Source organism: Canis lupus, chromosome 2 (assembly GCF_003254725.2).
Source record: "Canis lupus dingo isolate Sandy chromosome 2, ASM325472v2, whole genome shotgun sequence".
NCBI classification, from domain to species: Eukaryota; Metazoa; Chordata; class Mammalia; order Carnivora; family Canidae; genus Canis; species Canis lupus.
In genome coordinates this window covers 58,790,204-58,817,703 of record NC_064244.1, presented here as the reverse complement: position 1 = coordinate 58,817,703, position 27,500 = coordinate 58,790,204, and the positions used below count along the sequence as shown (strand labels likewise).

The following is a 27,500-nucleotide window of genomic DNA, read 5'->3' as shown; positions in this document are numbered from 1 at the left end:
GCATTCAGCGAACACGACAGGTCTTCGCCTGGCCTGGCCTGTTCCCAGGCTGACACTGGGGCTCAGCTTCTCCCAGAGAATCTGAGCTGGGAGCCAGCAGGACAGTGAGGGAAGGACAGGAATTGTGCAGCATGCGCTGATTCTAACATCAGAAGCATTGAAAGACAGCGTGGTAACTCCTAGCAACACTCTGAAGACACAGCTCTGATTCCCCATTTCCATTATTTGGGATTTATTCTAAGAAGAGAGATCATGGAGGCACACAATGATTTCCAAGAATGCTCATAACGTTTATAAGATAATTGGAAATAACTCAAGGTTCCAATATTATGAGATTGAGAGAATAAACGATTTTTCATTTTTACTGTGGAAGGCTATTCAAATCTATACCATGGAATCCCATGGAACATCTAACAAAATGATATTAATGGAACAGTACTTAATGTTTAGGGAAATGTTTCTGTTATAGGATATGCATGTGAAGGAAGGTTTTTGTTTAAAAATCTTAAGAGGGGGACACCTGGGTGGCGCAGTGGTTGAGCAACTGCCTTTAGCTCAGGGTGTGATCCCAGGTCCGGGGATCAAGTCCTGCATCGGCCTCCCCACAAGGAGCCTGCTTCTCCCTCTGCCTGTGTCTCTGCCTCTCTTTCTGTGTCTCTCATGAATAAATAAATTCTTTTTTAAAAAAAATCTTAACATAGGTAGGCAGATGATAGATCAGTAGATGGCTAGATATGTGAAAAAGAACTAGAAAGATAAGTCCCAAGATGTCTGTGGTGAGCTTCCCTGGGTAATGCTTTTTTTTTTTTCTTCTTCTTTGGACTCATCTATACTTTTCCTTTTCCTCCACTTAATAAAATATAAAAACATTTCCCTCTGAATATTCAATAAGGAAACTGATACATATGTCAAAAAATACAGTCATAGCTGACCCTCTGCTCAACAGTGAGGGAGCTGGAGGGTATTTAGGGCTCCTAACACTTTCTCATCTGGTTCCCATCCCTACTTCCCTCAGTAGCCCCCCCACATCCCCACTCCCCCAACACCAGGACCCCAGGAGCTCCAGGTGCCTACACCGCTGTGCCTTCCTCCCTGATCCCCCCAGCTTGGCTCCACCTCTCAGTCCCAGAGGTGGCTGTCCTCGTGGGAGGCCCCGACCTGTTGTTGGTGCTCCCACCCCCTGACATGCAGACCTGGCTTCTGGCTGAACAGTGGCACTTTGTCTAACTCTTGCTCAGAATCTATACCCACCTCTACTTGCCAGGAGAAGTGAAGTGAGTCCCAATGTTAACATGAGTAGGAAGGTGAGAGAGAGAGAGAGGGAGAGACTGCTCTACCACGTAAGAGGAGGAGTATCATTGCTGTAGCTGTGGCCAGAGATTCTTAAGGCCCAGGATGCTAGCCTGGGCTCTGAGCCTCCTGGGGGCCAAGGAGAGTTTCACCATGAGCCCTCCACCAACTGATCCTGTGCAGAGTAAGGGTAGCCCTGAATCCAGGCCTTGTATGTAAAGGTGCTAATTGATCAAAAGGCTCCCAGGGGTCCCAGGAGCAGCTATATCAGGGCTGGGAACACTTACAAGAACGGACACGCTTTCACCTCCCGCCGACTCTCCGAAGATGGTCACAGAACCTGGATTCCCTCCAAAGTTGGCAATGTTCTCCTGAACCCAGCGAAGTGCAGCCAACTGGTCCAAGTGACCCCAGTTTCCGCGGCCATGTTCATCCCCTGTGCTGTAAGAATGGGGCAGTGGTGCGAACACAGATTTCATGGCATAGGTGAAGCTGAGGGCTCTCAGTGAGCCTTCTAGAAAAAGGCCAGCCTTCCACAAGAGTCTTCTTCTGTCTTCCATTCCTGTAACACTGTTCTGTTGTAGGGTTCTAGATTTACTCGCCTATTTACTGAACATATGTTTTGTGCAAAACACTGTTCTAAGGACTAGGGGTACATCTGAGAACAAAATAGGCAAAATCTCTGACTATACAAAGCCCACACTACAGATCACAAACAAACAGATAAATAACATCAGGTAGTGAAAGTACTTCCAGGAAAAATAAAATGGGGTAAGGGAAAAGACAGAGGTGGAGCAGTGGGGTCCTATTTCAGATCACATGACCAAGAAAGGTCTCTTTGAGGGAAGCGTGGCACTTGAAAAGAATGAATGAATGAATGAATGAATGAATGAATTCATTGAATGAATGGGCACATGAGCCTTACAAAATATCCAAAGAAGGAAATTCCAGGCTGAAGGAACAGGCAGTACAATGCCCTGGGGTCTGGTGGATAGAAGTGTAGGACATGCAGCTAAAAGACTCTGTGGGCCTTGGTAAGAGCTTTGATGGCATCGTCAATAATGTGGGAAGCCATTTCAGGGCAATGACAAAATTCCATTTATGTCTTAAATGATCACTCTGGCTATTGTGTGGATCAGACATAGCATCAAAGTAGCAGGTTATAAAAGTAGGTGGTTATTACAACCCTCTAGGAGAGAGACACGGAGGGCTTTGATTAGGGGGCATAAGGGAGGAGGTGAGAGTGGTTGGATTCTGAATATATTTTAAAGGTCGAACCAAGAGGATCCGCTGATCCTGACTGGATGTGAGGAGTGAGAAAAAAAGAAGTCAAGGCTGACCACAAGCTTTCTATCTCACGCAGGTAGAAGTGGGGTGTGGTGTTGCCAGCAGCCAAGAGGAGGTGCTGTGGGCAAAGTAGGAAAGTGTCAGGGAAGGAACAGTGGGAGTCAAGGGTCAAGTTGTCCCCGTGGAGTGAGGTACCCTTCTGAGGTGGCAACAGATGCAAGGTGGTAGTTAGCGAGGTACATCTGGGTTTCAAAGGAGACACAGGGGCTGATAAGGGAGCTCCTAGTGTGGCTCTTGATGTCACCCAGGGAACCAGTGGAGACGGGCAGAGAGATGTACACAGAGGCTGGAGGACCATGTGTGAGGAATCACATGTGGATGTCCCCAAGGTTGGCCCAAACGCTGTTGGGTCACCAGTGACCTCGGCCAGAATACAGCAGGATGTTTGGAGCTGAACCCTGACCAGGGTGGGCAGGGGGTAGATGGGGAGGAGGAGTGGCAGGAAGAGCTAACGTAGCAGTGTTATTGTAATGGGGAGCAGAGACAGCCCACAAGTGGGAGAGAAGAGGGGTCTCAATGAAGGTGATATACCCTGGGGATATGACTCACCTGAGATAATCCTCCCCTGGGTAAGAAGCCCACCCCTCCCCCAGCCCACCCAGCACCCAATCTCAGGGTCGGAGGTGCAGTGGCCAGTGAATTCAGGAGAGGCTCACGGTACCTGTGTCCGGCGGGAACACTGGTTCCTGCCCCAAGGACACTCGCTGGGGAAGCCTCTTTGCCTTCACCCATGGGTGTGCCAAATTCCCAAAAGGAAATGGGATGAGTGGGCCTGACATGCCTCCCAGGAGGGTTGTCTGCTGGGGTCAGGTGCTCTGCCAATCTTCAGCTCCAGGCACCTGTTCCTTTACCCACAAGGATGCACTGAGCTTGTGCCTCAAGGATGCTCCTTCCTTCCTTTCCTGCCAGGTAAGACACGTAAGCCTCTAAGGGCTGTACTGCATGCTAACTGCTTCTACAGAGGTGTGTGATGTGCTGGGACAGCCCAAGGGGGAAAAAAGAGGAGTATCTCAGAGGGGTGACATCTGGGTGGGGCCTTGCAGAATGAATAGAAGCTTGTCATCTAAAACAGGCATTCCAGTTGGAGGGAACAGCACCTATGAAAAACTCAGAAGTAAGTGGCCCAGTGTGGCTAGGGGACGAGAAGGTAAGTAGAGCCCAATTACAAAGGGACTTGGGACCAATATATCCCAATTTACTAGGGACCCTGGCAAAGATCTCTCTGAGGGCTGACATGGCTAGAGCTGAACACCTAGTACCCTTGCTTTGGGGGCCAGTGTGCAGTGAGGGCTGTCCAGAATCTTACCTGAAGAATCCCCAGATGCCCAGGCGATACTGAATTGTCACCACCACCACGTTTTCGTGGGCAGAGAGGGCCAGCCCATCATAGGTTGATGCCCCGCCCACCACCAGACCCCCTCCGTGGATCCACACCATCACCTGGACAAGAAGGAAGCAACCGAGCCCGTTAGAGGAAGCAGCACCAGGCAGGACCTCAGGAGGTTGTCTGGTTTCGTTGCCCACCTCTTGACAGTGAATCAAGGAGGTCATTACCGGAAGTGCACCAGTCCCCAGCAAAGTTGGAGCAGGCAACTGTTCTCCCCAGTACCCCCAAGTGGGGCGCAGGCCACTACCCCACCCAGTACATCCTGGCTACCCCTGTGTCCCCAGCCCTGGTGCCACCAGGCTCTTCACACCGCAGAGCATCGTCATGGGAACAGTCATGGTGTGTCATCTTGTTCCCAACACTGTCATAGCTCTCATGCCCTGACCCCTCCCTTGGGCTTACTCTGCCCGCCAGAGCCCTGTACTTCAGCTTCATCTTAGTTATGTCTTGTGTGGTGAATTAAACTGCTCTCAGGCCCCCAATGGGATCTGTTTTGAGTATGCCTTCCATCTGCCTCCTCTGCATCCCCAAATCCCACCCATCCAAAGCCCAGCCTAAAATCCACCTCCTCCAGTAAGTCTTCAATCATTTGACTAATGTGATCTGAGGACCTACTCTATGTCGGGGACAGTGGTAAGAATTGAGGGTGAGGGTAGATAGAGCTATTCATCATGCTTGGCTCTGGCATTGTAAGAGCTCAAAGAGCCAGGAAAGAATTTGTAACACAAACTATGTGCCAAGTACATTCCATGAGGGAGGGACTAATACTGTACCCTTAACAGATAAGAAAACTGAGGCACTTAACCTGCCTGAGGTCACATAGCTAATAAACAGCAGAAGCAGACTTGGACCCACATGGTCTGGCCCTGGAGCCCACCTGTTGAGCCACCCAGCACGCTGCAGCCGTTGGCCATGGTGCAGTGGGCCTGCTGCTAGGATAGGAGTAAGATCCTCCCTTTGACTCTAACTAGTGCTTCAGGAGTGCTTGCCCTGCGCACTTGCCAGCAGAGACAAAGCCTGATATGCATCACTGAATACTCCTAGGTGATTAGCCTGTTCTAAGGAAGCAGGGCCAGGTCCCATCTCATTGAGCCAAGCATGTGCAGTGCTAACTTCTGCTCACAAGTTCACAGGTGCCCTTCCCCACAGGTGTGCTTCTGGAAGCTGGCTGGGTGCTAACAACCCCACACCTCTCCACCCCAAGGATCACCTCCTTTTCTCCTCCAAGCCCCAGCCTGGGTCTGGAGTTGCCCCCATCTCTGGGCCTCCTTTATTCTAGAAATGCTGACTCACTGTGTCATCAGCCGTGCCAAAGGCCATTAAGGAAGGAATACAATAAAATCCCAGATATTTGGCCAGAGGCAAAAGGATGCATTGCCTGGATCGCCCGGGTTCTTCGCCCAACACCTCTCAGGGACCCTGGAACTTTCTTAGAGAAGTGTCTTAATGTGCTGAGGAAAGGGCTCCCACAGGCTCACTTCCTAGTCTGTGTCCAAGAGCACTGGTGTGAATTCAGAAGGCCTATGCTCTGGTCCTGCCCATCCCACCGTTTGATCTCAACACCCCCGTCCCTGCCTTTCTGGGCCTCAGGCCTTCTACCTGTACAGGAAAGATTGGCTTATCTCTGAGAGTAATCATTCTGGTCCTTCTATCAGCAAAAAAAAAAAAAAAACAATTTGGAAAAGCTACAGTACGCATGGCAGAAGTATAGCTACTTCCCTCCAGAGCCCCTACGTCTGCCACTAGGGGAAACTGAGGTACGGAAAGCTTGCATTTCTTGTGGTCACGAGGTCTGGCTGTGGTGGGTTAGGAAGCCCTGGGGTCCCCAGAACAGCTCCCACCCAAGCTGCCTTCCCCCTCTTACAGTCGACACCAGAAGACTGGAACCTTCTGCTTACCGGCAGCCTGCTGTTCTTTGTCAAGTCAGCGGGAGTGTAAATATTGAGGTAAAGGCAGTCTTCAGAAAACTTGAGAGGAATGTTGTCCTTTCTGTTGGTAAAGAGTTCTGAGAGCACCTGACCTCCCACTGCGTCCTGGGAGCACCTGGGGAGGGGAGGGCAAGGAAGTTCTGAGCTGCACTCAGAGCTGAGCAAGATGTCTCCTGGCAGGTTGAGGCTACTAAATAGAGTTTTTCCTACCAGGCTGGAGACCCTGGGATGGTGAGGAGGCTTCCCGGGTGGGGGGTGGGGGTGGAGGCCCCTGAGGCTCACTCAAGTATCCTGGGACTGTGTGTAGTAAGAAGGCTTAGTACCTGGCCCCTTCCTAGAGTCTTTGAGATAACCTGGGTCAAGGACAGGAGGCTGTCCCCACACTGACCACCTGGGAGTGGACCATTTCCTATACACCCAGATGCATCCCAGCTGGGTTCCAGGTAAACAGGTCTTCCACCAGGTAAGCATGTTCTAGTCCATGGCAGCCTTTCTTAATCCCTGAGAAGTCACTCAAATGGCAGACCTTTAGGACCCACAGCAGGTCAGGGATGAAATACATATGGGGCAATCTCAGGAGAACTGTGTTCTAGTCCTGCCTCACTTGCAAATCGTCTGGCTGACCTTGGGCGAATTTGTTGCCTGCTTTGGCTTCAGCCTGCCAGGTCTATGTGAGGGAAGTGATTTCCAGAAGGATCTTGAAGTCCTGAGTACTGACATGCTAAAAATCTATCCATCCCAGGCAAGCACTATTCGTTTCCTTGATAAGGGATCTTAAAGATCCAGCACAGATTAAAACTGGTAAGATTTATGACCCTCCCAGCATGCCAGGTGCTGTAAGTGCTGTAAGTGCTCTTTATGTACTAACTCACTTAATCCTCCCATGGCAAGCCCCCTAACACAGAGTCTATTATTTTCCCCATTTTACAGTTGAGGACACTGAGGCACAGAGAGTTTAGAGGACATACCCAAGGTCACACAGTCAGAAAGATCTGTACTATGTAGTACATGATATTTCTAAGGACATTCTAAAGAACATTTCCAGATCTCAAGGTACCAGAATGTGGATATCACTGGCCCCATTGTGTTCAATGAGGCCACTGAATCACTCTGCTGCCAAGTGGCAAAATCAGAGCCCCCAAAAATGACTTCTTAATTTTCATCCTAAGGGACCTTTCCCCTGATCACCAGAGCAAGGAGCCAAACATTCATAAAAAAAGAAAATCAAATGTCAAAAAAGGGAAAAAGAGTTCAAGGTCACTAGTGTTCAAATAAATGCAGAACAAATAGGAAAGTTATATATAATTATAATGAAAATAATAATTACTATTGTTTTGCCTATCCAATAGCCAAAAGGCATTTTTTTCAAATAACCCCAAGCATTGCCAAAGGTCTGGCAAGTGGAGGTTTTCATATATCAATGGAAGGAGTGTTGCTGGAACGTTTCTGGAAGGAAATGTAAACAGAAGGTGCATACTCTTTTACTCAGAAATGTCATTTCTTCAAACTTATCCGAAAATATTCATGAGTGTGCATGAAGATTTAGCTGCGGGATATTCATTAGAGTGCTACTTATACTATCAAAAACATCAAGAACAATTTAATGATCCCAAACAAGAGACCAAGATTATGATCCAAGACCCACTGTAATTCAGCTATTACAAGTTCAGCTACAGTATTTAATGACAAAGAAGGATGTTCCTAATATATTTGTAAATGAGCAAAATAGGCATCCAAACTATCTGTATCATGTGATGCAATATTGTGATTTACAATAAATGTATATCTTGCTTCCAACCCATTTTGGGCACAGGCTCCCTAAAACCCTTAGTGTTTCCTTTGTGAAGGAAACAATAAAGATATCTTTATTATGTTAATAAGGGGACTTCTGATCACTGTTAAGACTAGGGGCTGGTTGCCAGATGAACTACCCAGTGATTAGAGGGTTGGACTTGGCAGTTCTTTCTCCCTGACCTCTGGGGAGCAGGGGTGGGGCTGGAGGTTGAATGGTGGCCAATGGCCACTGGTTTCATCAGTCATGGCTACATAACAAAGCCTCCTTAAAAAAACACACAGGACAGAGTTCAAAGAGCTTCCAAGTTGGTGAACCAAATAAAGCTTCCACAGCCACTACACTGGACCCCCAACTCTAGAAGGACAGTAGCTTCTTTATTCAGGACCTCCCCGCCATGGATCTCTTCATCTGGCTATTGATTCATATCCCCTGATAACCTTTGTAATGAACTGGTAATGTAGTGAATTAACCAGTTTCCTGAATTCTGTGACCACTCTTGCCAACTGATGGAACCCAAGGAGGGAGTCATAGGAACTTATGATTTATAGCCAAGGTCACAAGATGGCAACTTGGACTCGTGATTGATATCAAAAGCAGAGAACAGTCTTGTGGGTGAGTCCTTGACCTGTGGGATCTGACACTATCTCCAGGCAGAACAGTGTAAGAATTAGTTGAATTATAGGAGAAGCAGCTGGTGTTGAATAATTATTTCTTGGTGTGTGGGGAAAAACCCACACATTGGAATTGAGTGCAGAATCTTACGGATTCTATTTTTAAGGGAGAAAATATGCCACAGATAAAAGACTGGAAGAACAGAACCTAAAATATGATTAGCGGTTCTCTCTCTGGGTGGAGGAATTGTATGTGATTTTCATTTTCTTACTTTTACTGACCTGTACTTCCTTTTCTGTAATAGGTAGGTATTACAATGGCAATCAGGAAATAAAAAGAGCAAATATTATTTTTTAAAACAAAAGAAAGGAAGGGAGGGAGGGAGGAAGAAGAGAAGAAAGGAAGGCAGCAAAGAGCAGGACCTGGGAAATTTCCAGAATGCCCTTGCTGAGGTGAATAAGGTCGGAATGGATACATGGAGGCATCTGAGGTGCCAGGGGAGGCATCTGTGGGCATCTTTGCCTAGTCTGGTCATGGTAATTGGGACACACCAACCTTTGCTCTGCTCCATGATTAGGTACTTAGACACACTTGGGAGTTGAGAACTTTACGGATCAACTCCCCAAAGCATTCTCCACCCACACACGCCTACTCCACCCCTGTTCCCCAGCTTTGGCAAAGTTCTAGGCAGGAGAATAAACAGAATCATTAATCTGATCTTCCTCACTTGCTCGATTTCTTTTTTGTCCCCAAGGCACATATTGCATAATTTATTCATTGATTTGTGGGTTTTTTTGTTGGTCATCTATCCTCCCCCACCCCCGCTGGAATGCAAGCTCCATGAAGGTAGGGATACTTTTCTGCTCAATCATGGATCCTAGGAAACCTAGAATGTGCTCAATAAGGAGGACATTTTGTTGAATAACAAGCTCTAGACTGCTGTGAGTTCTGGAAGGTTTTTCAAGATTTACAACAGCTTGGGGATTTCAGAACAAAGCCACTCAGCACTTTGCCTTGGCTCCTTCCTGTCTCACGTTGAGGCCCACTGAAAGATGCCAACTTACATAGGAGGGTATGAGGTGGTATTCTTCACGAAGTTCCATGGCTCTGCAGCCTGTGGTGGAGCAAACCTCAGTGGTCCAAGAGGAGGCTTGGCAAAAGGGACTCCCAGGAAGACGGCCACAGGCTGTGCAAATCCTTCTAAGCTGACATACTTGCCCAGGACTTTGCCTTGCACAGTGTCCACCACAGGTGGCAAGGACGGGTACCCTGTGGGACATCCAGAGTTAAGAGGACACATCAGCCGCAAGAGGTCTGACCTGGGCTCCAAGTGGTTCTTCTTGCTTTAAGCTTGTGACCTTGAATTAGTCACCTAAACCCTTGAGGCCTCAGTTTATTCCATGTAAAGAGATGAGGTTAACTGTCATTCCTTACTTGGCATGATCTAGGGGAGCAAATTGGAATTGGAGGTAGAACTGCATCAGGTAAAAAAGAAATGCAAGAAGAAGAGCTGCTGAGAGGAATAAGCCATTTGGTTGCCACTCCTAGGAGCCTCTGGAAACAATTATCCATTGGGACCTGGGCACTGAGGTGCATGTTGGCTGAAAGCATGAACAGAAGGCAGTCTCTTCTCTCAGGATCTCTGACCCTTGTATGGAGTATGATTCACAAACATACACGACCCTACATGGGGGAAGGAAAGGGCCAGCAACCTGAGAGAGGTACCAGGAAAGTCCCACAGGGATCAGAAGAGGCAGGGATGCCTTCAAATTGGTGGCATCAGTGGAAGCAGTGCCCTTAGAGCTGGGACTGGCAGTGGGAGAGGTTGTACCAAACAGCAGGAGATAGAAGAGGGGATGATAAACAAATAATCCAATCAAGAAATGGGCAGAAGACATGAATAGGCATTTCTCCAAAGAAGACTTACAAATGACCAACAGACACAAGAAAAAATGCTCCACATGACTTGCCATCAGGGAAATACAAATCAAAACCACAGTGAGATACCACTTTACACCGGTGAGAATGGCTAAAATTAACAAGACAGGAAACATCAAATGTTGGCAAGAATGTGGAGAAAGGGGAACCCTCATACACTGTTGGTGGGAATGGGAAAACAGTGTGGAAGTTCCTCAAGAAGTTAAAAATAGAGCTACCCTATAACCCAGCAATTGCACTACAGGGTATTTACCCCAAAGATATATATGTATGAAACAACAGGACACCTGCACCCCAATGTTCATAGCAGCAATGTCCACAAAAGCCAAACTGTGGAAGGAGCCTCGATGTCCATCAACAGATGATGGATGAAGAAGATGTGGTCTATGTATACAATGGAACATTCCTCAGCCATCAGAAAGGACAAATACCTACCATTTACATCGATGTGGATGGAACTGGAGGGCATTATACTGAGTGAAATAAGTCAGTCAGAGAAGGACAATCATCATATGGTTTCACTCATATGTGGAATATGAGAAATAGTACAGAGAACCATAACGGAAGGAGGGAATCTGAATAGGAAGAAATTAGAGAGGAAGACAAACCACGAGAGATTCTTAACTCTGGGAAACATGCTGAGGTCTGCTGGAGGGGAGGTGGGGGGATGGGGTAACTGGGTGATGGGCATCAAGGAGGGCATGTGATGTGATGAGCACTGGGGGTTATAGGCAACTGATGAATTATTGAACAGTACATCTGAAACTAATGAAGCACTATATGTTGGCTAATTGAATTTAAATTAACAAAAGAAAAAGTAAAAAAAAAAAAAAAAAGAGAGAGAGAGAGAGAGGGATAAAGGTGCAAAGCAGAGCAGAGGCTAGGCTCTGAGGGCAAAATGCAAGGCTGGCCCAAGGAAGAACACAGGGCCCATTCGAGCCAGAGGGAGTCCATGGGGATGTGAGAAAGGATCAGGCCTGGGAGGCCTCAGTACCAGGCTAAGGTTTGGGGCTTTAGTGGGTAAATGAGCAGCAATGAACAGTTCTGGAATATGAGAGAGTGACACCCATCATCTGGCAGGGGATTCTCCTGGTGGCTATGAGCAGGGTTGTCCAAAGGGGAGAGAGACCTGGGGTCAGATTCCTACCTCTTCCATCCTTGTGGGGCAGGCAACTCTTCCCCACTGAGCTGCCCCTGTCTCCCTGCCACTCCCACCCCAGTCCTGGTTCCACCTGTTGTGATCTGCCTCAACTTGCATGTGCAAGTGGCCACTCAGACTCTTGATCTTGGCCCCTCAACAGCCTCCATGTGTAAGTTCCCTCATCTGGAATGATTTATAGCATGGTATCCTTCTAGTCACTCCCTTTTAGACACAGACTAAAGGTCACCCTCTCCCTCAAAGAGTGTGGGCAGAGCATGAAAGGGTAATCCAGATTAGGTTTTACAGAAGAATATCCATTGGTAACCTGCAAGAGAGACAAAGTGGACAGAAGCCCAACGGGCAACGCTGAGGAAGTGGGTGGATGGAAGTAAGAGGTATAACAGTTATGGCAAGAGGAGCAGTTAGCAAACATGTTGTGTTACATAAGTACACATTAAGATTTACAGTATATTGCATAAGTATACTTGTAAGATTTATAGGCTGAGCACCTTCTAAGTGCCAGATGTACATTCTGGTTCAATTAAATTCACCTTCACAACATGCCCATTTGATAAGAAGGCAGGAAATGGAGATATAACCCATATGGGCTTTCTAAAGCTGGAAATGGGATGGCCTTGCCGGGAGGTAAGCAGCAGTAAGGAAACAAGCCACTCCTAATTCGGTTCTTGCTCTGTCCTTGAGTTCAGTACCAGGTTTCTGATAGTGTTACTATTAGAATGTAGGTCAAGTGCAGATGGGGCTTGGGTCCCCACGGTTCTGATGCTCATAGCCCTGGCTCTCCATTCATGTGCCACAGACAGATTCCAGAGCATGATTTTCCAGCAGACCTTAGGCAAAGACATTTCCCTCTCTGAGTCTGTTCCCCTGCCTATAAACTGGCATAGAAGCATTCTGAGGTCCTTACACTCTTGTAGTAATTATGTGTCTTAGTTTGTGGATGCTGATGCTTGACATCTAGAGCCTTGCTGACAGCCCCTCTCAGAGTTAGCCAACCCTAGTGAAAGAAATCAACCTCCTTTCCAGCAAGCAGAGCCGGTACCCCAATCACCTTCTTTAAAAATCTTCCTCGGATACCCCAAGCCACTACCATCCTGCCCTCATCGCTCCAAGGCCAGGTACCTGGCAACGATGGGCAGCCTCTGTGCCTGAGAACTCACTGAAATTGGTTAGTTTGCCAATTCTAAACCTGCTTATCCTGTCTCACCTCTTCCTTCCCCTGGCAACCATGATAAGGGCTCTTCAACAAATTCCTCCTCCCTTCTCCTCTTCCCTCTGACCCACCCTGATCTTGCACGTCAGGGTGCAAGATGGTGGTGGGCATGCCTCCTCCTCCTGGCAAGTTATGGCAGCTGGCTCCTGATCTGTTGGGCTTGTCATACTTCAAGTTTTCTACTACTGCACTACACTTTAAAACAACTCCTTGGGCAGCCTGGGTGGTTCAATGGTTTAGCGCCGCCTTCAGCCCAGGGCATGATCCTGGAGACCTGGGATTCAGTCCTACGTCGGGTTCCCAGCATGGAGCCTCCTTCTTCCTCTGCCTGTGTCTCTGCCTCTCTCCTCCCTCTCTTTCTCTCTCTCTCTCTCTCATGAATAAACAAATAAAACCTTAAAAAACACAACTCCTTTATTTATGAATCTTTTGTTTGTACTCTCCATACCAGGCACTCTTTAGAAACAACCTTTTTATCCTCACAGCAGCCCAATGACATAGCTACTGCCATCATTCCCGTGTTGGGGGTTGGGGGGCCAAGACACAGAAAAGTAACACTTGGTGCCTGAGGACAGCCAGCTAGTAAGTGCTGAGCTGCGATTCAAACCTACACACTCTAGATCCACTCAGTCCACACAGGTCCTCTGCCTGCCGTCTGCAGGTTGAGCATTCCTATGAAACATTTCCTAAGCTGAAATGGCACAAAGCAAAGACTATCTATCCTAGTCTTTCTGCATGTTGCATGAAGCCACTTCACTTTTAGGAAAGACTTACATTAGTACTTGTTATCGTAGCCCAAAGAAATCCAAGGAAGATTTTCGTTTTTCCATTAGTATGCTAATGTAGGTCTTCCCTAAAGGTAGAGTGACCTGATGCAACTTGCAGAAAGCCTGGGATACTACTATTAATATTCTCCTAGGCCACTGTCCATGATCTAGCCATACACAGATGAATAATTAAGAAGAAAATACACCGAGCCCTCTGGAACCCCTCATCCGGGAGGCATGAGATTAGCTCTTTGCCCTCCTGCATGGGATGGGTGAAGTCCAAAGGGCACGGGCTGCTGCAGAACCAGACCTGCCATTACCCTTCCCCTCCCAGCCTTTCCCCCACCTTGTGCCCCAACAAGTATTTACAAATGTGCCCTGCTATTTATTTATTTCAGGAAGACTTACCCCAAGCCATGGAAGTGGCGAGGGAGGTCAGGACCAGATCGAAGAGCCACATCGTGGTGAGATTGCAGCTCCAAGGCGTCAAGCAGCCCACATCACTTAAAGAGTCAGTGCAGGTCCCACCCCTCTGCCCTGCTGCTCTGGACCGCTGCAGGGCCTCTAGGACACGCCCACGCAGAGTTTACCCTCTTTCATCCAAACAGGCCTGAGTCTCTGATTACAGATAGCCACAGACCTGTCCAGCAGCCTGTTACATAAGGGTTTCTCCCTTGCAGGACTCTAACCTTAGGGCACTGTGAATTTCCCAAGGCAGGCAGGAGCAGACAGGTGCTTTTAGAGAGGGAGAGGCTTTGGTCCAAGGTTCTCAGAACAAGCTTGAAAACTTCTAGAGCAATTGCCAGTCCCGTAGCTGCTCAGCAGGGGAACTCAGGACAAACGTATCTTTGCTGCTTGGGCTACTTTTCCATAATATCTCAAGTTTGGAAGCACCTTGAATTCATCAGTTCTCCCCCCTCCTTTTTAAAAAAACAGATTTATTTATTTATTTGGAAGGGGAGAGTGTGGGGGATGGGAGGCAGAGGGAGAGAATCTTCAAGCAGACTCTCTGCCCAGGGCAGAGCCTCACGTGGGGCTTGATCCCATGACCCATGAGATCACGAACTGAGCCAAAATCAAGAGTTGGACGCTTAGCCGAGACGCCCAGGTGCCCCATCTGGTTTCCCTTTTGATGTCTAAATTAACTTTACAATATTTATGCCAAGTGACTCAACCTCCTGTCACATACCTCCAGGTTCAGGGAATGCATTATTCCTCCAGGCAGGGATCTTTGGATAGAATGTTTTTACAGTGAATGAACCCTATGTCTCCACAGTCCCTGATTCTAATCATCCATCCATCCTTCCATTTATTTATTATTCCATTCATTCTCCATTTACCAAATGTGGGACACTAGGCTAGGTGGTATGGGTACAGAGATGAATGCAAGTGATATTCCTTCTCCTCAAGGGGAGCTCACCATGAAGTGGGTAAGACATATGGTGTGTGTTTGGTAGGCTGCTGCACAGGGTGAAAGAACCAAAACAGGGATGCAAAGTGCCCTAGGTATATCTGGGAGAGTGTCGTGTATCTGCTGAGGGCACAAGGCAGATGTTCAAAGCCTGTTTCATAGAATCATTAAATGTCCAACAAAAGGGAATTCTTCAAATGCAGTTTGGTACAGCTGGCTAAGGAAATACTGTGCACTCAGACTAGTGATTCACGCCCCATTTACTGACAAGGATGGACAGTCATGATTTCTTATGAAGGGGGGAAAACAGGTTATAAAATACTTGAGGTTGCTTTAGGATACAATTTTGTGGTTCCTCAAAATTGAAACATAGAATTACTATATTCCCAGTAATTCCACTCTAGGTATATCTACCCAAGATAACTGAGAACACATCCATTCAAAAACAAGACCCAAAGAGCAGCATTATTCCTAATACCCCCAAAGGGGGAACAATCCAAATGACCATCCACTGGTGAATGGATAAATAAAACGTGATCTCTCCACACAATGAAATATTATTCAACCATAGAAAGAAACGAAGTATGGATCTTTGCTACAACATGAGTGAACTTGAAAAACCATATACTAATGAGAGAAGCCACAAACAAGAAGGGCCACGGATTATATGATTCTATTTATATGAAAAGTTCAGCATAAGCAAATGCATGGAGACAAAAAGATTAAAGGTTGCTCAGGGCAGAGGACAGGGCATGCGAAATGACTAATAACAAGTAGGAGGCTGCTTTGTGGATTGATGAGATGTTCTGGGTTTAGACTGCAGTGATGATTACACAACTATGTGAATATACTTTTAAAAAAACACTGAATCGTAGACCTTAAAAAAGGTAAATTTTATGGCATGTGCATTATCTTTTTTTTTTTAAGATTTTATTCTTTTTTTATTTTAGAGGGAGGGAGAAGAAACAAGGGGAAGGGAGAGGGAAAGCAGACTCTGCCCTGAGCTCAGAGCCTGACACCAGGCTCCTTCCCAGGACTATGAGATCATGACCTGAGCTAAAAACAAGAGTTGGATGCTAAACCCACTGAGCCACCCCAACGTCCCATGAATTATCTTTCAATAAAATAAAGAAATACTTAACAACCCAGTCATGTATAATATCCCATTTTAGTAAAAGCATACCTTTGTGTAGAAAACGTCCTGTAAGGTTATACATCTAATTTGTATTACAGCAGCCATTTCCTGGCTCTTGTGTTGTGTTTTTACTTATTTATATTGGCCACTTCTAGTCATCCAGGCATTTGTGTGACAAATAGTCATTGAGGGCTCACCGTGTGGCAAACAAGATGCTGAGCGCTTTGCATGCAGTACCTCACTTGGTTCTCAAAGGGACCCTGTGAATTGATACTATTAATTTCTTGGCACTCAGCCAGGCAAGAGACATCAAGTATTGGGAGAACTGGAGATTGAGCAAAAAACTGTGTAATGTTCTTAGACACTCTGCTGTGCTGTCAAAACCTTGTTGACAGAATGACTTTGTTGGTTTCTTAAGCACATGTTTGATTCACCTGTGGGTGAGTTCCTGTGGTTTCTCTCTCCTGGTAACTTCTCTACCTCCACCCTTCAAAGCTCCCACGCTTCCCTGCTGACCCCTGCTGGACCCTCAGGTTGCCTGGAAGGATGGGTGGAAACAGGAGTGCTAGGGTTCTTGAGCCAGGTAGGGATTGGGCAGCAGAGGTGCTTGCTGCTAGCTCAGTCTTCATGGTACCCCTCTCCCAGGGAAGATGGACTTTCTGCTGAGAAGTCATTGTCCAGCCTGGAATCACACACCCCAATCCTCCTGCATTTAGCTGAAGACATGAGATGTGTTCTTGTCAATGGAGAGGAAGCAGATGTGGAACAGGGTTACAGGCTGGTGCAGTCAAGAGGTGGCTGTGCCTTCTCTATGTTTGCACTACTTTCCCGGTGTCACTTGGCAAGCCTGCTCTTGTCCAGGCCAGATCAATATTGACATCTGAAAGAACTGGACAACCAGCAGCCAAAAAGTACATGACACCATTCAAAAAACTTCATGGGTTCTTGGCCAAGGCCATAGGTTATAGCTAAAATGAAACATCTGGCCACCCAAATTCAAAAAATTATGTTAATTTGCACTCATTCTAGCCATTGCGGCAGGCCAGTGAGGGGAGCACTGTGACAGAGGTGAGGACTTTGTGACAGCATTAGAGTCAGTCCCCAGGGGTGACTATTTCCATGATGATTGACCTAGGCTGGGGTTCCTCCTTTTCATCCAGAAAAGAAACATGAATCATAAAGACCACCCTAAGAAAGAGGACCCCTATCTCTATCCACATGAGACAACTGGCTTGTCTTCCTAAGCAGACAACAAGACTGTTTCAAATCCCTTAGCACAACACACACATACACACACGCACACACACACACACACACATTTAGGCATAACCATTATACCTTTTTCCCTGACCAGCTCATCTTTGCAGCCTGGGAATATAGCCTTGGTTCTCAGCCTTAAAAAATAAAACAAAACAAAACTGTAGGGTGTCTTGGTAAAATATAAAAGGTAGGGATTGATTATTCTCTCAATCCCACTGTTTAATTACATGTCTGCTTGTGACATTAGCCAGTTCGGCAAACAGAGGCAGCCACTCCCAGACCTTGCCATGTCTGGCTGCAGCCTGGAAGCCCATTCCTGACTCATGATGATTCTGCAGAGTAATGGGTGGAGCTTACAAAGCCTCACACCAGACCTCAGTTTTGCTTAATGTGTATGATCTCCTTGCATCTTATTAGCTCTGTAAATAATATAGCTCTTCTTCTTCAGTGGGAATTATTGCTTTTTCCCCTGGGAAACTCTCTAAGGTTTCTCATGTGGAGATAGATGTTCTGAGGAGTAAAATCCTAGAAACTGGCCTTAACTCTCAAGCCAGATCTTAGGGGAGAAGACACCTCTGAAGCCTCCAAATTATCCCCCAAACCTCTCCAACAAATTATGCAACAGACGCATGGAGAGTACCTACTAAAATAAGCACACAAAGAAATATGAGCCCATGTCCTAGGATTGACAGAGGCAGAGGACCTGTGGGAAATTTTGACCTGTGGGTGGCTTCTGGAAGGGAGTGCTTCACTAGCCATGGGTCATTCCAAAAGGCACAAACAACTGGAGATGTTTCGTCTCCAACTGTTAACACTCATGCCATCTCCATCAAGCAATCACACGGGATTGCCTAATTAGCTTCTGCAGAGTAAGAGTATATGGTGAGAGTAGGGTAAACTATGGTTGCAAATAGTCCCAGAATTTCAGTGGCTTATTTTGGCTTTTGTAGAGGAATATGGTTCTGTTCAGTGAACAAGGTAGCTGTCCTTCAGTGATCTGACCAAGGTGTCAGGAAAAGTTTTCTGTAAAGGACCAAATAGTAAATACTTTAGGCTTTGTGAGTCATATGGTCTGTGTGGAAACCGCTCAATCTGATGTTGTAGCAAAAGCAGCCATAGATAACACCTAGGCAAATGGACATGGCTGTGTTTCAATAAAATTTTATTTGAAAGACAAGTGGCAGGCAAAATTTGGCCCAAGGGCCAGTTTGCCAACTCCTGATCATGGCAGCTTTACCACTTTTAACTCATAATTTCTAATGTTGTCATGGGTGCCAATTCTTATCAGTTGGAATTAAGAGAAGCACAGAGGAATGAACGGGGGGTTGGGCCAGGCCTGGATGTGGCACTCCTCATCTCTACTCACATTCCATTGGAAAGAATGTAGCCGCATGGCTAATCTAATTGCAAGGAAGACCAGGAAATCTGGTCTGGTTGTGTGCATAGGAAGCTTGGACAGATTTTAATGGCAATTCCTGCCACAGATAATAATATCCACTAAATCACAAACTTGATACTAGAGATATTTTTCCAACATATAGCAAAATAAATACATAACCATTATGTAATGCTTTAAAGTTTATTTGTGCACCATCTAAAGTCATCTTACGTAAACTGCAGGAATAAGTTACTATACTTTGGTAAACAATGAGTGTCTGTAGTTCTTTTATTTAAATTGTAATAGCCTGATTGTAAACCTAGTCCCTGCTTGCTCAAGCTACTCTATAAAAGTCTCCTTCAGCCTCTTAAGAATAAAGAAGGAAAAAGGGTGAATCAGAAAGACACATAAAAATGGAGGCCCTGGAAAGTTAAGATTGAATTATATTCTGGGAAGGGTCCAGCAAACTCAAATTGTTTTTATAGATTGTGTTATAGACATCTGGGTGCTACAGTGACCTTGAATGAGAAAAGTGTTTTGTGTGTTTTCTTACTCAGAGCACTGTTAAGAGTTTATGTCTATGAATCCCCAAACCACCCATGACTTCTGATTATGCAGGGCATTAAGAGATGAACAGGATTTGCAGCAACAAAGAGGAGAGAATGTTAGCACTGGTACAAGATAGTTCTGGAGACTTCTTGAGGAGGTCATTTGGTCCAGAAAGGCAAATGGAGGACAGAAGGCTTAAGTGGCAAGCTAAGGAGAGCTGGCTTTCATGCTGGACAATTCAAAGTCTTTAATCCTGGGAGTGACAAGAGGAAAAGGGTGTTTCTGAAAGTAGAATCTGGCAGAAGCAGGCAAGCCACTGGAGAGGTCAAGAGGGTGCCTCTTAAATATTCACTGGGAGGTGGGAGGTGAGTTCTCCTCTCCAGAGAAGGCTAAATTCTCTGCATGAGAAAGCTTGCCCACTGGGTTCCCATAGGCCTCAGCCAAGAATAACGATAGCAGCATCTCCAAAATGCTGGACTGCACAATGGTTTGCCCAAATCCCAGGATCTACCAAGGCTGGCCCTCGGTTCTCACTTTAGAAGGTCCTGGGGGTCATGAAATCTTCAGAATGCCTAGTGAGTTCGTTGGCAGCTGGGGGTAGGGAGATGTAACCCCAACCCCAAGTCACTGTCTGCCCTGTGCCTCCTTGTATTTCTATGGAAGCAAGTCAGACATCGGGGGTGGAGGTGTGTGGTGGAGGAAAGGGCCCAGGGACCCAGGTCCCAAGGGCCTTTCAGGCTACACACATGTAAAGTGTCATTTCAACATGTTCCGGTAAATGCAAACATCGAGACATGTAAATTAAAATCACACACTCAGATGGCCACCATCAAAGTGGCAGGGACTTCTGCCACTGTTAAGCTTAATGGTTGTGCCAAATATTGACAAGAGTATGGAAAAACAAGAATGATTGCCATGAGTGAGAAACTTGGTTCAAGCTTTCTTGGGGACAATTTGGCAGAAACCATCCAAACACTCCAAAGGGGCGACTCCACTGTCCAAACTAGTCTCTAACCAGGAATAATTCTGAATGAGCCCAAAGATGTATACCTCAGATGGTCCACCTCCGTGATGCTGACAGTAGTAAAAACTATGAAACAATCTGAGGTCACCAGCTATAGTGACCGGCTGGATAAGTTATCAAGTATCCCTACTATGGAATGCTACGTAGCTGTGGACAAACATATATTGATGACATCATCATTTTAGAAGCAAGAATGTGGACAGAGGAGTGACAACTGCTTTTAGAACAGAGAAAGGGAAAATCTATGCATGAGGGGGGAACCCTCCCACCCCAAGCCAGACTAATACATTCAAAGTTGAGGCAGTAGAAAACCCTCTGGATCTAGAGCTACTGGATATCTATGAAAGCAGGGGTACAGATAGCCCCTAATTATGCAAATTATGGGAGTCCAGCTCTCCCCTCTTCCTATCCCCAGACCAAAGTTCTCATATGTGCTCTGCCTCTGCTAGTTCCAGAATTGATGGCATCTGGGGAATCCAATCACTTGATTACAACAGAAGATCATAAGAGCCTTGGCAACATCAACATAGTGTGGCTTCTGTCCAGAGACTTCAGTGTCAAAAGGAAGATGTTCCCTGAGGATCAAAAAACCTTTGATGAAGCCAATGCCTGGTCACCTAACTAGTGGCCTGGATGGTGGTCAGAGTTGTCCCTGCACTTCTATTACTAACTGACCATCAATGGTCCATAGGAATGCAATTTTGTAAATCAATTGTTGCATTATAGCAAAGCTAAGAAAGGGAATATACAGTAATGAATAAGGATAAATGTGGAAGAACCTTTTAGAAAAATACCAAGTATGACAACAATATGGAACAGCTGGAAATTTCTTACTCTGTTGGTAGGAGGGCAAGTCTGCACGACCACTTTGGAAAACTTTTTGGAGTGCCTACTAAAGCTGACATACAAAACCCTGGTGACCCAGCAAAGTCACTCCTAGGTAAATATCCAAGAGAAGTGCACGTATGTAGTCATTAAAAGACATGTTCTAAAATATTCACGGCAACTTTTTCCATAATAACTGGACACTGAAAACTCTCCAAATGCCCAATACCAGTAGAATGGATAGACTCTGGCATATAGTCACACAAATAATGACTATACAGCAGCAATAAAAACCTACAACCACAGGGACGCCTGGGTGGCTCAGTGGTTGAGCATCTGCCTTTAGCTCAGGGTGTCATCTCGGGTCCAGGGATTGAATCCCTCTTTGGGCTTTCCATGGGGAGCCTGCTTCCATGTCTCTGCCTCTCTCTGTATCTCTCATGAATAAATATTTTTTAAAAAACAAAACAAAACCTGTAACCACATACTATGTGAATAAATGTCATACACGATGTGAGAATACATCCCCTCCCATCTCTGCCCATCTGTTACCTGCAGCCAGGACCACGGAGCAGGGAGTTGGGCTTTGGGGTTGGCCAGAAAGGTCTGGAGTCTAAAGGGCCCTTGAAGGAAGAGGAACAGGGAGGCACCAGGGAGGGACCCCACCACTTTTCCGCCCATTTCGGGTGGGCTCCTCAGATCTTGATGAGAAAGTACAAAAGTTAGGAAAGAAAAAACCTGCTAGTTCCAACCTCTGCTCTGTCTGTTGAGTGTATTCATTGAAGTCAGACTTTTCAGGTTATAATTTAGAATTTTCCCTTTTCCAAGTGCCACAGAAAAAAAGGAATAATGATAAATAGAATTGTTTATAATGTAACTATTTTGTTTGGTCTTCTTTACCTTCCAAGTTGTGCAGTATCACATCACCAGCACCTCAGGAGCCTCGGAGGGGAGGAAAGCAATTTTTCCCCTTTTATAATGCTGCCCTCTGCTGCACGTTAGGGAGTTCACAGGCAAAGATTTGGTTTGTCTCCAGAGTTGTGTTCGATTTGATTTGACTTAGTGATTCAGGTCCAAGATTGTACGTGGGGGTGGGGGGTGGGAGATTTTCTATAAAAAAATAAGTTGTTTAATTTACAATAAGAAAGTAATTAACTATTTTCTGTTTCTATAGTGGTGGGCTGTGTAGCTGATGAGAAGGAAGTGAAGAGACTCTTTGGGGAAGTGAATTTGTAGAACATAAGAGCAATTTAGGGGCACCTGGGTGGCTCAGTCAATGAAGCACCTGCCTTCGGCTCAGGTCATGATCTCAGGGTCCTGGGATTGATCCCCACGTCGGGCTCTCTGCTCAGTAGGGAGTCTGCTTCTCCCTCTCCTTCTCTGCTCTTTCTCTCATCTGCTTACTCTCTTTCTCTCTCAAATAAATAAACAAAATCTTTTAAAAAACAAAAAGAAGAGAAATTTTAAAAGGGCATGGCCTGTGATGGGTCCATCTTCTGCAGATCCCAATGCCAGGAATAATTTTTAAAAGTAAAAGTACTCCATTCTCAAAGCTGCTTATCAAATTATATCCATAAATGTTCCAGGAGCAGGCCACTGGCTAGAAATGGTGATATCCACATCAGACAGATATGAAAGCTGATTCTTTGATGATCCTCTAGCGACTTGAAACACATACTACCCACCACACTGTGACTACTCAGCAGTTCTTAATCAAGGGTGTGCATCTAATGCCAAAAAAGTGAAAATATATGTTTCCAGGTTCCATCTAAGAAGTTTCAGGTTTGGCTGGACTGGGGAGTGGCTTGGGCATTGGAATTTTGGAAAAACCTTCCGGGTGATTCTTCTAACTTACACTTCTGATAGGAAACCCTGAATTAAATGGGAAAAAAAACCCAGGATGCCAAGTGGCATTTACATTTCAACTTTAACTCAGTACAACATCTGGTGGCATGTGGACAGGAATAAAGAGGAAAGAGGGCCCTGTATCTGGATGAGTTAGAAATATGCTCCCTCTTGCAAGACACCTACCAAAATTAGAACCATATTTGAAGATGCCGAGACTGTGTACAGTATATAAATAAGTGTAATGTCATTTAATATGATAGTATTTTAAAAAATGAGTTGAGTGGTGTTTTCTAGCTGTGAGTAGAGCCAAATATCAATGTAGAAATTAGCCTTCTGCAGCTGCAGAGGCAACTGAATTTCCAGCTTGCTTGTGTCTGGCTTGGTTCCTCTTCCTAGAACTAGAAAATGCCCCAAGTATTATTGATTCAACCCCTTCCACAACCACCTAAGCCAGAGACAATCCAACAGATTTGGACCATATGCTGAGGGAGGCAGGCAGCATGGCAGAAAGAGTCCTGCTCTGGAAAGACAAGAGACCCGAGGCCTGGCTTTGACTTACTGCTAATCACTGAGTGATCTTGGGTGAATTCCTTCACCTCTCCGTAGATTTCTATAAAATGAGAGGCTGGGGTCCAAACCTGAACATCTTCAGGGGTTGGGTAATATCAATAAGTGAAATGGACCAAGCACAAGACAAAGGGGAATAGTGAGGACTGTGAAAAGTTGAGAGCTTATGTCTTTGCAAAGGGTGGCCACAACTCAGTTCCTGCAGGTGGTTCCATCGGGGTCACTGAGAACAGTTGTGTAGGTTGTGCACTGCACAAGGGCACTAGTTTAGAGATGTACTGTTCATATCATAGATGTAGATACTTATCAATGATGATGATGATTTCCTGGAAGATGGCTGGGTTTTGAAGAAAGGATACCTTCTAATTTGCACAAAGGTGTGTATGGACTGTCAGAAGCCCTGGATACCATATGGAAATGAAGCACCAATGTTGCCAGGTTTCTTCTCCCCCTCACCCTTTCTCCTCTTTTCCTTTTCCTTCTTCTCTGGAGGGGCTGGAAATATGGCTTTTAAAGTGAAATTCCCCTAATTTCATATTAACTGAAAATTAATTTCAAAATGTTGACATCGTAGGCTAAACAAAACATTTCTGGGGGCCAAACTGAGCCCAGGAATCCGAGATCTCTGACCCAGAGAAACTCTACACTACTGACATTTCAGAAACTCTCCTATTCTATGCACCTCACATGTAATCCTGAGGCAATCACAAAGAAAAATTAATTACCCTAGTAAATTACATGGATAGAATAGGGATTATGTAGTTATACTATGAATTAAATTAAATATTAAATTATATTAACTATATTAACATATTAAATATAAATTATAAATTAATATGTAAATATATTGAATATTAAATTAAACATTAAATTATAATATGATACAAAAAGTAAAAGTGCATCTTTTGAATATTGGTATGTCCAGCATTCTCCCTATCATCTGGTTGACTTTAATTTGTCCTTTCTTCAGAGAGAACTTTCTAAGACTCACACCTAAATTAGGTCCCCCTTTTACACTTTCATGAAACACTTCGCTCTCCCTTAGTGAGCTTATCAAATTTGTGTGAATATTCCCTTGTGTGAATGTTTGCTTGCTGTCTCTGCCTACCACTGGTGGACAGCGTGTCTTGTTCACCTCTGTAGCCCCAGTGGGGATATGCCTGATAAACACCAGGCACCCAGTGTGGTTTACTGAAGGATGGATTGGTCTCCACCCCATCAGGCAAACCTTTTCTCCTTGATGTTCTCCTGACCTGACTTTGCCACCAGGGGTCTTGACCTTGGGGGATCTCTGGTTTCCACTGCTGAGGAGGAGGCTCTCTGGCCTCCTCACCCCTCCTCCCATACATACGTCTTGAGCTGGAGAAAAGACCCAGTTCAAACCATTGATGTTCAGGACATCCATGCTTCACTGTGGCTGAAAACTGCCTGGATTGGGAGTTGGAGCACTCATATTTCCGGTAACACACACCGGCAGTGATAGGAAGTCCACCTCGTCTTGGATGCTGGGGGCTAGGGGAGAGTTTTGAGCACAGAATTAAACTCTGCTCCCCTGTACATATTTTACATTCTGATTTTGTTTCCTCTTAGTAACAAGATCATTATGATGCCAACCTATAGGCCAGCTCTCCTGCAGGTTTATTGAAGCAATCTGGTGGCATTCCAAGGCAAGCAGCATTATTTGATATTGAAAAGAAGTCCCCTAAGGATCATCCCCACGTCCATAAAACATCAGTAAAAGCCACAAAGTAGCTAAACATAAAAATGGAGCTAATGATTGCAGGGGAAACTGCAGAAGGAAAACCAAATCACCGAGAATTTCTCAAGGAGCAGAGGAGAATAAGAAAGGCAGGAGCACAGAAAGGGAGAGTAAGGGGACAGGAGGACCAGGGGGTGCTGTGGACATGGACATTATCAGGGGGAGAGTATCTGACCAAAACTCCACCTCCTGCTCCTTCAGTTTCTGTCCCACGCTTATGTTCAAATCCAGCTTCAGGTACTGCTCGCTCTGACTGTAGGCCGGCCACAGTGGCAGGCCTTCCCCATTAGGGTCCCTGGAAGTGAGGGCAGAGGGTGGGGTGAGATTTCCATCCTCAGACACCTGACTGTGGGGGAGGAGGCCGGCTGGGGGCGGGTCGGGGTGGGGGTGGGGGCTCACTTACCCAGTCCGAGCAAAGTTGGCCCAGTACCTCATCATCTTCCTGCTCAGCAATTTCTCCTCCTCTGTGGCTCCTTCTGAAGGAGACAATGGCAAACTCTGGCTCTCACACGGATTCACCAGAAGGCCAAGGTGACTGAGATCTGCTGAATCACCTTCACATCTCCCCACTGGATCCTCTCACCAGCCCACCAATCAATGCATTCGTTTTGCATCTGCACATACTGAGGCCCAGAGCAGCCACGGCTCACCCAAGGAATGGTGGCTTCCAATGGCGCAGGAGGCTGTGCTCTTCCAGCTTGAAGCTGTGAAGCTGCAAGTTCCCTGGGGACAGAGACCACCTCCCCTTCCCTTTCCACTACTTCTCCATCAAATAATCAATTATTATATTTCTCTCTTTGAGAAAGTAATATTTGCTCAAAGTACAAAATCCAAAATACAGGAAGGATAATCTAATGACAATGAGTTTCTCTCCCATCTCTTTCCCCCGACACCCAGTTACCAGCCTCAGAGGCAACCATGGCTACCAGCTTCTTGAGTGTCCTCCAAAGGCCAGCTAGACATGTACAAGGGTTTAAGTGGACACCTTTTTTATACATTCAGTATCATATGAACACATGTTCTGCATCTTTTTCTTTCTACTGAAATCATATCCAGGGGATAGTTCCACCCTGTCGCCTATTAACCTTCCATTATTGCCATTTATTGTTATATATGAATATATAATTCTTGCATCCAGTACGCTGTTGCTGGATCTTTACATCATTTTCAACCTTTTCCTGGTAAAAGCAATGCTTCGGTGTGTGCCTATACTTTTGCCTGGGTGTAAGTATAATTGCAGAAAAAGATTCTAGAAGTTGGTTGGATTGCTCGAGAAAACACTATCTGCACTTTAAATATGGTAGAGTCCAAAGATACAGAAGCAATGAAATGCCGGGACACCTGCACCCCGATGTTTCTAGCAGCAATGTCCACAATAGCCAAACTGTGGAAGGAGCCTCGGTGTCCATCGAAAGATGAATGGATAAAGAAGATGTGGTTTATGTATACAATGGAATATTACTCAGCCATTAGAAATGACAAATACCCACCATTTGCTTCAACGTGGATGGCACTGGAGGGTATTATGCTCAGTGAAGTAAGCCAGTCAGAAAAGGACAAACATTATATGGTCTCATTCATTTGGGGAATATAAAAAATAGTGAAAGGGAATAAAGGGGAAAGGAGAAAAAATGAGTGGGAAATATCAGAAAGGGAAACAGAACAGGAGAGACTCCTAACTCTGGGAAATGAACTAGGGGTGGTGGAAGGGGAGGTGGGGGGGGTGGGGATGACTGGGTGACGGGCACTGAGGGGGGCACTTGACGGGATGAGCACTGGGTGTTATTCTATATGTTGGCAAATTGAACACCAATAAAAAATAAATTTATAAAAAAATAAAATAAAATAAATATGGTAGAGTTTTACATTAATATATCAGGTTGTCTGTCTCCCCACACCTACACAAATGCATTATGTAAAATGTATTGCTCTTCCCAACATTGATAGATGAAAAAGGCTCACTCAAAGTTACTGTGCAATCTTCTTGTTATGGGTGAGGTTAAGTGGACTTTCATGCTTAAAAATCACTCATGTCTCCTTTTCCAGAAACTGCCTATTTGTATCTGTTAGTCAGTTTTCGACGGGATTGTTCTTTTCCCACTGATTTCAGGAGCTCTTTGGATGTTAAGGAATTTAACATTTGACACACACGTAGTTCACTTTCTCCCGTTTGGAGAGTCCTGTGCCCGTCCCACAGTATGAGCTCAGTGATGGCTGCTGCGTAACAGTAACAGTGACATTATTAAGCACTTATTGTGTGCCTTAGGAGAATTGTTTCACTTACTCATTGTGATAACCTAAGAGGTAG

At 45.6% G+C, this 27,500-nt stretch overlaps 2 protein-coding genes across 3 annotated transcripts in view; both read right to left on the bottom strand.

The window, feature by feature from the left end:
* Positions 1 to 14,068, bottom strand: part of CES1 (carboxylesterase 1) — a 29,407-nt gene extending 15,339 nt beyond the window's left edge. The window contains exons 1-5 of the mRNA XM_025447611.3: positions 13,845 to 14,068; positions 9,424 to 9,628; positions 5,923 to 6,067; positions 3,944 to 4,077; positions 1,578 to 1,731 (exon numbers count right to left, since the gene is read on the bottom strand). Of these exons, the coding sequence (XP_025303396.1) occupies positions 1,578 to 1,731; positions 3,944 to 4,077; positions 5,923 to 6,067; positions 9,424 to 9,628; positions 13,845 to 13,896 (690 nt within the window). The 5' untranslated portion in view covers positions 13,897 to 14,068. The remainder of the gene's footprint in view (positions 1 to 1,577; positions 1,732 to 3,943; positions 4,078 to 5,922; positions 6,068 to 9,423; positions 9,629 to 13,844) is intronic.
* A 10,980-nt stretch (positions 14,069 to 25,048) lies between these two features.
* Positions 25,049 to 27,500, bottom strand: part of CES5A (carboxylesterase 5A) — a 29,588-nt gene continuing 27,136 nt past the window's right edge. For both annotated transcript variants that reach the window (XM_025447908.3, XM_025447907.3), the window contains 2 exons: positions 25,596 to 25,668; positions 25,049 to 25,487 (listed from right to left, as the gene is read on the bottom strand). In XM_025447908.3, coding sequence (XP_025303693.1) covers positions 25,256 to 25,487; positions 25,596 to 25,668 — 305 coding nt within the window. In that variant the 3' untranslated portion in view covers positions 25,049 to 25,255. The remainder of the gene's footprint in view (positions 25,488 to 25,595; positions 25,669 to 27,500) is intronic.